The sequence below is a fragment of the Oryzias melastigma genome, linkage group LG4, assembly GCF_002922805.2.
Source record: "Oryzias melastigma strain HK-1 linkage group LG4, ASM292280v2, whole genome shotgun sequence".
NCBI classification, from domain to species: Eukaryota; Metazoa; Chordata; class Actinopteri; order Beloniformes; family Adrianichthyidae; genus Oryzias; species Oryzias melastigma.
Window position 1 is genome coordinate 29,666,966 of NC_050515.1, and position 12,607 is coordinate 29,679,572.

Here is a 12,607-nt window from a genome sequence, read left to right on the forward strand (position 1 = left end):
TCTCCTTTTTTTTTTCTTAAGCAGCTCTCAGAGGAACAGGAAGATCTTCGCATCCAGGAGTCGTTGGTGCAAAGAGAGAACCAGAGGCTTCAAAATGAAGCTGCTAAGCTAAAGCAAATGCTTCGAGCTAAAGATCAAGTCATTCGGTGAGTGAATGTTTGTCTTCAACCTGCTTCTCTCTGTGGGAACACACGGCAGCGCTCTGCACCAGCATGGGGACTGACATGTGTAACCGTGTGTTGTGTCAGCTCTTTGGAGGATTGCCTGTCAGCTCAGGGCTTGGCTGGAGTGGAAAACCTCAGAGGAGATCTGGAGAGGTCTGCAGTCCAGCTGCAGTGTTCCAGAGCCTGCGAGACCCACCTTAAGGCGGAGCTTAAACGCACCAGAGAGAGGTAAATGCTGGAAACATGAGAACTCTGAAAATGTCAGCGCTGCTGATTCCACCATGTCAACAGTAAACTCACTGCTCACTCACAATATGTAGGCTCCGCCTCCATCACAATATGTAGGCTCCGCCTCCATCACAAAATGTTGGCTCGGCCTCCGTCACACAGTTTAGGCTCCGCCTCCGTCACACAGTTTAGGCTCCGCCTCCGTCACAAAAGTTATGCTCCGCCTCCTTCACAAAATGTTGGCTCCTTCTTTGTTACACAGTGTAGGCTCGGTTTCTGTCCATAAATAATGGCTCCGCCTCCGTCACAAAATGCAGGCTCCGCCTCCGTCACAAAATGCAGGCTCGGCCTTTGTCATACAGTTTAGGCTCTACCTTCTTCACAAAATGTTTGTTCCGCGTCCGTCACACAGTTTATGCTCCTTCTCCGTCACAAATATCTTTGTCTAGCTAAATGGTCCTCTGATATCATAAAGCTGTTTGTTGACTGTCAGTAAGCCACAGAAGAAGGATGACCCTTCAAGTGTGCATGTTCAGTCATTTGTGCTTCATTCTCACAACCAGAATCGGAACGGTCTGACTGATCCTTCTTTCCAGTAAAGCAGAATTCAGGCTTTTCCAGCTCTGGAACGAGACACAGAAATGGCAGGAAGCCTGGTTCTGGGCCACACCGGGAACAGAAAGACTTCAGTCAGCTGCTGTTTTCCACCTGTGACAGAACTCTCTTGTAGCTTCATGGTGTTCCCCAAAGTAGAATATTCATCAGAGTTCTTCCTTCAGGCTGGAGACTGTGAGCAGAGACGCAGCTGATCGCTCAGAGGTGGAGCAGGAAGTGACCGGCCTCAAGGCCCAGTTTGACTCTTCGGTTGCTGAACTGAAAAAGGTCAAAACCTTCAAACTGCAGTTGTTGTTTCTCTGTAGCCTCCATGTCTGTTTACCTGACTGTCCCTGCTGTCCAGCTGAGGGCGGAGCTTGAAATGGCCAGGCAGACCCACGCTGCTGAGGTGGAGGGGATGCGGGCGAAGGTTTCAAAGATGACTGGCGATCTGCACCAGCGAGAGCAGACGATCGCCACACTGAGCGGCTCCAGCATCAAGCAGCAGCTTGACGCTGAGGTGGAGCGAGCAGAGCTGAGGGCAGCGGAGCTCAGGGTGAGCTGCACCACCTCCGACTGAGGGTGGAAGTCCGACCATGTGCAGCAAAGACTTCTGAACTCAGTTGAACAGGGATTTTCTTTTTGCATGAAGGATTTCTCTTGATTTGGATCTGAGGTCTTCAGATTTTGGATTGTTTCTGCTTCTGAGGAGGACTATTCATGTTTTCTTTATCCACTCAGATGACTTGGACCCAGGTGGAGACTCTGCAAAAGGAGAACCAGCGCCTGCATGAGCTGCTGCAGAGACGGCAGTCTCCTTCACCAAAGCTGGCATGTTTCAGTCTCTGTGTCCATGACAGCGGCTCCATCTCTGGGGTGTCTTCAGGATCCATTTGTAAATGTGCACTTTTGTCCTCAGAGGGGAGACTCCTCAGCAGCTTCACTCGGGGAGAAGCACATGCAACAAACGGACCCTCAGCATCATGTCTCAGAGCAGGCGGGCTCAGTGGCTCCAGACAGGTGGGTGATGGACGTCAATGATATCCACTCAGATCCAGACTCAGAGACCCTGTTCCTGCAGGCTTCAGATGGACTCACAGGCCATGAGGGCCCAGTCCCAAGAATGCAGCACGCACCGCGAGGGGGAGATTCAGAGGCTTTTTAAAGAGCTGCATGCTCTGTCTATGTCCCCCAGAGCGCAGCACTGCAGCCAGGACCAAGACTCCACGCCTCCTCTGTCCTCCTCCTCCAGCAGCATCAGTGCTGGGCCGAGCAGGAGGAACTCTGTCCCGTCGTCAAGTCCGGATGAAGAAAGACAAAGCGTAAGTCTAAGTCCAGAGGTTATGAGGTGACTTCTCTGAAAGCTTTTTAACGTTTTGTCTCTCGCTGCTGACAGGAGCTTTGGTCACACAGCACAGTTTCACAGTTCCTGGAGGAGGAGAGCTTACGGTCCAAGGAGCTGCTGCAGAGGCTGGACACCCACATCCTGGGAATGAGAGAGAATAACCTCAGGACAGTGTCCAAGTACGGGGGGCGTGGCCTCAGGCCTGAGTGGGAGCAGACCTCCAGCGAGCGGGCCTCAGTCTAATCAAACGAGAGGAACATTCTGGCAGAGGGTTAGTGAACAGAAATCCCAGCAGAGCCTCCCGAGCAACTCGTCAACACACGTTAACTTCACCATGGTCGCTGCAGAACGCCAGCATGAAATAAAGAGATTCTTTCACCTTCATAGCATCATTTCAGGAGGAACGAGTGGAGGCAGGAAGTTTCTTAATCTGAGCCTCGATGCTCCTCCTGGTTCGTTGTTTCCATGACTCCCGACCCTGGCTGAGTTGTAGATGTTTCAACATCTTTCAGACCAGCACCGCGTTGCTCCTGAGGTCTGAGATGAAACCAGAAATGCTCTTTTATAGATCGTCTTTCTGTTTTTGCAGAAATGCATTTATCTAACAAAACTGCTGAAGAAAGTTTCAGTTCAAAATAAGACAAATGAAGAGGAGCTTTTATTGTTGGTGTGAAAATAAAGACTTCAAACTCTGACATCATGAAAGCTCTCATGCGTGTTGTGTTTGTATTGACCCTTTTCTACACAACAGAGGATGAGGTTTGAGTTGGGAAATGAACTCTGAAGACAATCCTCTCCTCCATTCCCTCTTGTGCTCTAACACAAAGCAGCAGCAGAGGGAGCTCTCGCACAAATGCATGGTTTCCCCGCAGATTGGGGTCAAAACGGTCACCAGTGATAATGACATAGACAACAATAGGAAAATGTCTTTAAAAGATTGTCATTAGACATAAAGATAGTCAAAAAGACAATGATAAATTATAATGGTAAATATTATAATACATGTTATAAATAAATACTATAATATTGATTTAGTTCAGGGCTCTGCAACTGAAATTCCATTAAATGTTAGCATCAAGCTAGCAGACTTTAGCTTTATGTGCTAAATCAATCAATATTTTTATGAATCGATGATTATTCTATTAACCTTAAATCGATTAAATTATGTTATCAACCCGGCCCTAAAACATTGTACAGTTCCAACTGACATTTTATCAGTTACTGTTGACGTCATCATTTTTTATACGCTTATTGCAGCTCCTTCATCATTTTTGTTTACTCTGTTCCTGTAATTAAGTTTAAAATGTTCTCATTGAAAATCCGTGTCCTTGTGGCAGCTGGACCAGCTGTCAGTTATGGTTATGATGGCTGTTCTATAGTCTGTAGATCATTGGTGCAAAAAGTGGGGCCCGAAGGCCACATTTGGCCCGCCAAGCTGTGGCTGCAGAAGCATGGAGTGTTGAGTTAAAACCCTGTATCTGTTTCTTATTGATTCTCTGATGTTCCAAAACTCTACGGCTATAATATACTTTCAGCCTCTGGACGGTGCTGTTAGCACTTTCTTTGCCTGCGGTCATGGAAACAACCCCAAGTGAGTCAGCCCTGGGCTTTTTTGTGTTAGAAATCCCCAAGAGTCTTCACGGTCACTTCTGATGCTTTCAGCGTCTTTTTCAGCTAAGATGGAGCGACGACGACAGACGATGAAGTCCAAAGTTTGTTTTAGCGCGCTCTTATTTATTAAAAATGGTCAGTGAGGCCTTGCTGTTAAAGGTTTCAAAATAAATAAGTTAAACTTTATTTTCTCTTTTTATTTCATGACATGCAATAAAATATTATATTTGGCGCGGACCGGACCCTCTTGAGCTCTTTGAGAGAAAACATTTGGACACCGCTGCTGTAGACGGTCCTTGATTGATTGGTACACGTGCTTCTACTGGTAAAGAGAATGAATGACAGTCTTCTATCTAGATTAACATGGTTTTTGAAATCATTTATGCGGTACTATTCGTAAATAAAGTTATCAGGGTCTTTGTCTTCTTGTAAACTGTTAGAACATGTTGAGGTGGAGCTGGTTGAGAACTTCCTGCTGCTCTCAGTGACTTCTGAAGAGGATGTGTTGATATCTGATGTCCCTGTTAGTAGAGTTTAGCTTCTCCTCTCATCAGTCCAGTGAAGATCTCAGTAGCTTTAGTTTAACTCAGACAACACCTCTGGTGTTTGATTTGATTAGTTCATCCTGAATTCTCTCCTTGGCCTCGTCTTTCCTGTTCTTCTCCATTTTAACCTTTTCCCATCAAAATGACTGTGAGTGTTGCAGGTTGTGTGTTGCATAATGTGGCGGTGACACGTTCCTCCTCCCGGCGGCGACAGAGCGCGTGGACATGGCTTTCAGATGGTGTCTACAGGCGTCTGAGGACGGGTCTGGCTGTGGAACTCTGCTGTAAAAAATGAAGATACCAGACCTGCTTCCAGCAATCTCTCAGCTTTATTTGTTTGTTTGAAAAGACTGCTCTTTTATTTATAGTCCTTCCTTTAATAAGTAGAAAATCCTTTTTATGAATTAGTCAAAAGGCACAAATTTTACAATATATACATTTGAATCTAAATTATAAATATATAGAAAACAAAAAGAATAACCCAGAATAAAAGTGCTGAACACATTTTTTACAGAAAAAATAGGCTTTGTTTAAAAATACATACAATCAGTAGCATGTTTTTGTTTCATTTTTGTGTTAAGAATAAATTATTTGAGTGATAACATTTGACATAAGATGCAAATGGTTTAAAAAGAGAAAAAAAGGTTACAGTATACGCAAAATAATCCAAGCAGAACAGGAACAGGAAGCTTGCAGCGCTCAATCAGAACCAAGAGGAGCACAGTAACTGGATTATGCCATTCTTAGTGCAAATGCAAAACAGGATTCAATGACTCTCTACCTGCACACAAACAAGAGCAAAAGGATTTCTGAACCAGTTTTTGTCTATTTACCTCATTTGCATAAAGCTTTATTTTTGTGACAAAAAGTATGCAGAGAAAAACTTCGGAATGTGCAACATGAATGTGTGTGTGCGTGTGTGTAAACATGAGGAACATCTTGAGTGTACATGAGCAGAGAGCTGTGATGATGGAGGTGGCGTTGGGCTGCTGTCATCCAGCGGCGACTCAACAAATCCCTCAACATTTTCATGAATGACACAGCATGAACACAAACACAAAAACTCAACGCTTTGTCCTAAGATGGCATAAACTTTTCAAATGATGGAGGTTTCACAAAGACAAACAGCAGAGCAGCCCCACTCTCTACAACATAAATACAGCACAGGTCACAGCACACGTAAGACGGACATCTGCTAGAAGGAAAAACGAAACGCGTCTCTAAACTTACACCTGGTTCTTCCTGAGATTGATCAACGGTCTCTCATCTGGGAGACAGTCACTTTTCGGGTGTCTGTGGGACACTTTGGTATCTCTGCATACACAAAAGAGGTCCACGAGTTGTAGACGTGACTATGAAGAGACTACACGCCGCAGACGCTGTACAGCAGTACAGAACAGTGCAATCCTATTTGGTGGCAGGTTAGCATCAAATTTGTTTTATAGCAGTCTTGAAAACGAGCAATTTCCCTGACCAAACACCTCATTGATTATTAGAATAGGAAAGATAACATTTCTAAAATCTAAATATCCCTTAAATATAAATAGCAATAAGTTCATAATAATGATCAGAAAAACAATGCATCTCGTGTACTGTACAAAGGTCGTCTGCCTTTCAAGACCATCCGAAACACAGAGTCCACCCCATAACACCAACACAAAGCTTGGCCTGCTGCAGGCAAACATTTCCGTTTCAGATCCACCTGGTACTTGGTTTTATTGCTTTGTGGCCATCCATTTCTCACAGATGTTCCCAGACATTGAAGAAAGTTAATTTAAACCAAGAAACTGATGTGGAATCTAGCATCATAAAGACGAGAAGAGCGCGTGACGGGACAGATGGTATCTCCACACCAACAGAACGGTTCCTGAGAAGTTCTAAAGGAAAACACATCACACGTGTGCTATTGTCAGCTTTGAGGGGAAACCTGTTGGTGGCAGATCATTTATGTCAGTCCGAAAGCGGCGCAGAGACCGAGATGCGTCAACATCTGCTCTGGAGCGGAACGGCCGGTTTGAGGATGCACCTTCACTGCTTTGAACGCCCCTCAAGGCCCACATCCACACCCCAACATCCTTCCTCTGCCACTCGGCCGTCCTGTGTTCTGCATAGCGGCTTCACTCTCAGGGTGACGTCTCCACAACCAAAACAACCACAGTCAGAAAGCGTCCAGGAGCGTCCACGAGCTGAGGAAAGGCAACCCAACACCAGCGTCTGGTCACAGAAACACCCAGCGACACACAGGCGCATCAGGGGTTCACAGTTACATATAAATACACCTTTGCAAAATAAAATTAGACCTACGCTATGGAATACAAATCTGTACATTAGGCTACATGGACTTTAAAGACTGCATTGAAAGTTTTTCTTCTCAAAGGCACTGTTTGCAACAGCAGACGAACCCCGCTCCCTTTTTGTCACACTAGTGTTCATACGAGCAGAGAATCAAGATGAAGACTCCAAACTGAGGCATTTCATGGCTAATCAGCTGAAAGGTTTCCTGTCTTCCTCTCTTTTCCAGTTCTAAACTATTTTCGCTTCATTCAGACAAGCCTTGCATACACGTTTAACAAGCAGCCATGATCTGGGTAGTAACAGTAAAGCAAAGTCTAAAAGGTATGGGTTCAATTAGTCAAAGGCATTTTGGGCGTCCAGCATCTTCATCAATCATACCTCAATAAAATCAGCAGCAGGAGGTTTACTGACGATCTCCACGCCTCAGTCTAGAAGCTTCTGTTTGACCGTCAGTCCTCATTTCGATGCTTCCTATCAGTTAACAGCTGCCTTGTACGGTGGAGGGCGCTCTGTGGTTCAGGGATCGGATGCTGATCCAGAAGCCGCTGGATGCTACAGAGAGATGGCACAGGACAGGCGGCGGCGCGGCGAGAAGCCCTGAGCCGCATGGAGACCGCTCACAGTTCCAGACAGCAGCCGTCGTCTGCTTCACCGCCCTCAGTCCTGCTGACGGTACTGAATGACAGACTTGCGGTCGGGTCCGGCTTGCAGCATGCTGTTCAAAGCCTCCCGGACGTCCAGGGGCCCCGAGCTGCTGTGTCCATTACTGACAGACACAGAGTCCGCTTGGGAAAGAAGAAAGGATGAAGGGAAGCAGGAAGAGGGATGGGGAAACAGCGAGGAAGAGGAGGAAGATGGCGGGCTGGAGAAGAGGCTGTGGGACGATGTGGAGGAAGAACAGGAGGAGGAGGAGGATGAAGGGCTGGCCTTCTTGGTGAGCATCTGTGGGGACATGGTGGAGTCAAGTAAACCGAGGATTTCAGTGTGTTGGCTGCTGCAGAGCAAGCTCTGCTGCTGCTGCTGGGACGAGTGCAGGTGCTGAGGGAACATCAGAGGCTGGCTGAGCGAAGGAGTCTGGGACATCAGAGCCTCCAAATTAAAGTCGCTCTCAAACTCGGCAGCGTTGCCCGTGAGGCCGTCCAGGTTCAGATGTCCCTCTGTGCTGTCTGTGGAGGGCGAAGGCGGGGTCAAGGTGAGGTCAAAGATGTCCTCCAGGGGATTTTGGGAAGACAAGCTGGAAGGAATTGTGGGCTGACGGAGTGGGACAGCTGGGTCACTGAGCTGCTGAAAAGGCATTAAAGACGGAGGAAAAAACTGGGAGACATTGTGGTTCACCGAGTTGGACAGGGAGCTCTGGTTATGGAGGGTGGAAGAGTTGCTGGGCCAGTTGTTGGAGGTCCTTTGTTGGGGGCTGCTGGGATGTCTCTGTAAGGTCAACAGGGATAAGTCATGTGTAGAGCGCTGGCTCTGCATTCCCGGAATCTGGAACATGTGTCCGGCATGAGTCCTCTGTAAAACGTTTTGGCTGAGAGTCTGTTTGTGGATGGAGTTCTGAGGGAAGCTGGGAGCAACAGGCTGGTTCAGCAAGAACTTCTGACTGCTCAGATTTTCCAGGAGATGCTTGTTCTTCAGCTGCAGCTTCTCTTCTCGCTTCTTCTTCACCTCTCTGTCCATCTGCATCAGCTCCTCACGCACACGAGCCACACACGTCTCTGGAATCTTGATGCCTTAGAGAGGAGAAGTACTCATGTTATAATCTGACAATGAAGTACTACTGCAGTAATGCACACCAGTAATACAGTAATACTCAGGAGTACTGCAGTATTGATCAGTAGTACTGCAGTAATGATCATTAGTACTGCAGTAATGATCAGTAGTACTGCAGTAATGATCAGTAGTACTGCAGTAATGATCAGTAGTACTGCAGTATTGATCAGTAGTACTGCAGTAATGATCATTAGTACTGCAGTAATGATCAGTAGTACTGCAGTTGTATGGTTTTACAAATGTTTGTATTTTGTCAGTACCTGAATCCCTTAAAGCAGTGGATCTACTTACCGACTTGTTTGTTATGCTGCTTAGTTTTAAGGCGCACGATCTGCAGGATACTAGACTTTGTGATGTCCGATACCACATCGGACACCCGCTTCCACACCCGCAACAAAGCTCCACAGAGCATGTGGTACTGACGCAGGCGCATGCCCTGCAGACACTCCTGACCTTCTTCGATCTTCTTACACTTCCCGTTCCTGCAGAATGAAAGGATTAATACAAAGTCAGGATTTTAGTGAAATGTTCAGCTTCAAATGACATTTTCACTAAAGGTTCTAAACTGATCTATGAGCCCTCTGGAACATCTGAAGATAAAGACTTCTGAACTGAATTTTCCAGAGTTCACAGAACATTTGAGGAGTTTTATGGATATGTACTTACCAGTTAGCATGACTGCACTTCTCAAAGGAAAAATCAAACTGGCTCTTCCAGCTGTCCATTGCTTCATCAGCAGTGACCTGAAAGAACAATTACAATTCCATTTGTTTTACCCACAAGCTGCACATGCATCAGTTTGTATACAGACAGGAGGACATTTTTTTAGCACTGAAATAACTATTAAGCCGTTTTTGTTTAAGTTGTGAAGGAAAATCTAACATTTGTTACGCTGTTCTCAAAGACAGCCACATGTAACAAATAGAACATTAACAATAATGTTTTCATTTTAAATTGAACAACTTTCCCCATTTCAAGGGGGTTGAAAGATTACCCAGTCAGCCACCAAAAGTGCCAGTTGTCCCTGACGTGATATTCTTAGGATCAAGTAGATGCTTTCTAGCAAACGTCAGACGAGTCTGGAGATGTCCTGGCTTACAGAGGGGGACACGTCTGCCTCTGCAGGGTTTGAGTCCCAGAGGATGTTTTATTGATGGTGGTCTTTGTTACTTTGGTCCTGGCGCTCTGCAGGTCATTCTCTAGATCCTCCATTTGGTTCTGGGATTTTTGCTCACCGCTCTTCAGATCATTTTGCTCACAGGGAGATTATCAGTGGTCTTGTATGTCTTCCACTTTCCAATAGTGGCTTCAAGAGTTGATTTCTTCACAGCAAGCTGCAATGGGAATTCCTTACACTCCTCCCCATTCTGTCTCTCATCGTAGAAGTTTGCCTACAGTCTATTTAAGAGGGGGGACTTGCACAGTTGGTGGCTGACTGAATAATTTTTTTGCCCACTGTAAATCTTCAGAGTTGAAATACTTTAGCAAGATGAAAAATCCACAAGGGGGCAGTAGAGTCTAATAACTACATTCATAGAAGAGCTGCCACAAACGATTTCTTTTAATAGTCAACTAATCAGCATTTTTTTTTCCAATTAGTCGACTAATCGTGGCAGCCCTAGTTCACAGACATTTTGGAGGCTGGACTTTCATTGTTTTAGTGAAGCACATAAAGCTGAAGTGTTGGTACCTTTCGGTATCGCTGCATCAGCTTCTCCAGGCTCTCAGGATGAGTCTGCTTGCCAATGTTGGGCTTGTAGACGATGAAGTTCTTTCCTCTGCCTTGCTCAGCTAGCAGCACACACGGCTGGCTACCCCGCAGCTGCGGAGAAAAGACAGGTTAGTGCAAGAAAGTTCTACACCAGACCCTGGTTTCAGTAGGGTTCATGGATCCACAGGTCTCACCTTCATGGAAAGATAGAATCCCTCATCACTTCCACTCAGATTGAGAGATTTACTGTAAGCCTCCTCCCAGGGCATACCTCTGTCCACACTGATCTGCAGGGGAATAGATTTTAAAAACATGTTACAGTTTTACTGTCAAATTGAGTATGATTGTTAGCTAACCCCCGTCATATACAACTAGACACGTCTACAGACCATACTGCAATGACACAAATCACAAGTATAAAACCGTGAAGAGCATTAACAGAGCTTTATGCATAGAAACAATAGTTGGAGCGGCTCTTAATCCTCTGAAAGGGCTGTAGAGTTAGACCTGAGTGAGCCGGGCTTCCTCTCAACACGTGTGTGGGGCCCCCAGTGCAGCATGCTGCCCTCATTGTAAGACTGCAGCTTCTCTTTGAGTGCTCGCCTTTAAATGTCAAGAGTATGCTAGCCTGTACTTGGCATCTAAAAGCACACCATCCCAGTAATTATCTTGTACGACTACTATCTGCAGTGGCTCCACAGCCGTGGGCTTCGTCACATAATCACAGGCTTACTGCTGCCAAGTGTCATCGTACTAACCCCCCACCCTGCTAATGACGCTGCTGCACTCACCTATAGTGCAGACGCTGTTTTTCCAATGAAAAATCATCAATACACTCGCACTCAGCGCAAATGAGCGTTCACGCGCAGCTTACAGGGAAAAAAGACGGAGAGCTAAAGAGAGCTAATAAAAAAGAACACGTCTATCGGATAGAAGTCAGAAGGGAAACAGTGGTGAAGCTGCGTCGTTACCATGACTGTTGTCATGGTAGATTGGTCAAAGTTGGGTGAAAATGTAAAGTTTCAGGGTGAGGAACAAATCTCGGCTCTGCTTGAATTTGCATTAGTAGTTGTCTATGCAACATCGTGAAATCCTGGAGGGAACGACTTATGTGAAACTTTAAATCTGAGGGAGCCGCAAGAATTTCCCAGGAGGAAAGCGAAGATAAAGAACCAGTCCACTACGCGCACACTCACAGGAGCCTGCACGGAAAAAAGTCATCAGCTCTGCATTGTTCTAAATTTAGGCACAGGCCGAGACAAACTACGGTGGCCGAGAACCGCCATCGCAGCAAAAAAAGTAAAGGCAAATAAATAAGAAACTGCAAAAAAAAAAATGTAATAAAATAGTGATTGCAGGAAAAAAAAAGTAAAGGCAACAAAAACATGTGATGCAAACAAGAAAGCGCCAACGGAAATCACTTATCAGGGATTGTTTTTGTCGACAGACACACTGAAGTGGTCGCGTTTTTGCTATATCCACTGCTGTGAGAAAAATATTTAATTCATTCACAAAACTAAACAATGAGGCTCAGAATTTTTCTGAATTATTGACCCAAATTAGTTTTTACATACAATCTATAAAAAACCCAAACAATTAAAACATGTCATCTTTCTCAGCTTTATAATTTAACATCATTTTGTTCTTGTGTATGTATGCCTCCTGGCGTTTGAAGAATTGATCTACAGTTTATTGCTCTTTGTTTCTCAGAGTATGTCATTTGTGTTTTGAATAAAAAGAAAAACTGCTGTGAGAAGAAGGAGGAAAAGAAGAGCAGTACGAACTGAAAAACGATAGTGAGTGAAGATGTTCGTGTTCAATGTCACCATTTAAATATGTTATCTGATTAGATCACGTAGCTCCAGGTTTGAATGTAAACCAGAGGATAATCTAGTGGAGTAGAATATCTCCGGTCTATGTTGTGGATCACAGATCTAGATTATCCTCTGGTCGGTGGACTGACTGTCCTTGTTTCTCCGCGTTAGCCTAAACCAGGGGTCGGCAACCCAAAGTGTTGAAAGAGCCAATTTGGACCAATACAATAAAAAACAAATATGTCTGGAGCCGCATAAATTAAAACGGCTTATAAAAGTCTTACACTGTTAGTAACACATGGAGAATGTGTCGAATAAATGATTATTTCTCCTGCTGCGTGTCCTCGTGTCATATAAGTCTCATTTTTGGCTTCTTGACAAGTTGGTGAAACATTACAGTGTCTTACTATCTGACAAAAGCTGAATAGCCTCAATAACGAACATCTGAGCTTTTATTTTGACACCCCTCAATGACACAACGAGAGGGGGTCCTGATCAGTCTCTCCCTCATTCTCACTCCAGGTGCAGGAAGA

The 12,607-nt window shown here is 45.2% G+C and overlaps 2 protein-coding genes across 12 annotated transcripts in view; one reads left to right on the top strand and one right to left on the bottom strand.

The window, feature by feature from the left end:
• cep63 (centrosomal protein 63) overlaps positions 1–3,031 on the top strand; it is a 6,652-nt gene extending 3,621 nt beyond the window's left edge. For 2 of the 5 annotated variants that reach the window (XM_024259174.2, XM_036211712.1), the window contains 8 exons: positions 22–146; positions 249–392; positions 1,172–1,274; positions 1,351–1,542; positions 1,728–1,817; positions 1,906–2,006; positions 2,068–2,308; positions 2,383–3,031. In XM_024259174.2, the coding sequence (XP_024114942.1) occupies positions 22–146; positions 249–392; positions 1,172–1,274; positions 1,351–1,542; positions 1,728–1,817; positions 1,906–2,006; positions 2,068–2,308; positions 2,383–2,574 (1,188 nt within the window). In that variant the 3' untranslated portion in view covers positions 2,575–3,031. The remainder of the gene's footprint in view (positions 1–21; positions 147–248; positions 393–1,171; positions 1,275–1,350; positions 1,543–1,727; positions 1,818–1,905; positions 2,007–2,067; positions 2,309–2,382) is intronic. The other 3 variants (XM_024259175.2, XM_024259177.2, XM_024259176.2) reach the window with 2 other exon arrangements.
• A 1,763-nt stretch (positions 3,032–4,794) lies between these two features.
• si:ch73-63e15.2 (protein strawberry notch homolog 2) overlaps positions 4,795–12,607 on the bottom strand; it is an 84,050-nt gene continuing 76,237 nt past the window's right edge. For all 7 annotated transcript variants that reach the window (XM_024258997.2, XM_024258994.2, XM_024258993.2 and 4 more), the window contains 5 exons: positions 10,455–10,547; positions 10,240–10,371; positions 9,216–9,292; positions 8,841–9,031; positions 4,795–8,509 (listed from right to left, as the gene is read on the bottom strand). In XM_024258997.2, the coding sequence (XP_024114765.1) occupies positions 7,440–8,509; positions 8,841–9,031; positions 9,216–9,292; positions 10,240–10,371; positions 10,455–10,547 (1,563 nt within the window). In that variant the 3' untranslated portion in view covers positions 4,795–7,439. The remainder of the gene's footprint in view (positions 8,510–8,840; positions 9,032–9,215; positions 9,293–10,239; positions 10,372–10,454; positions 10,548–12,607) is intronic.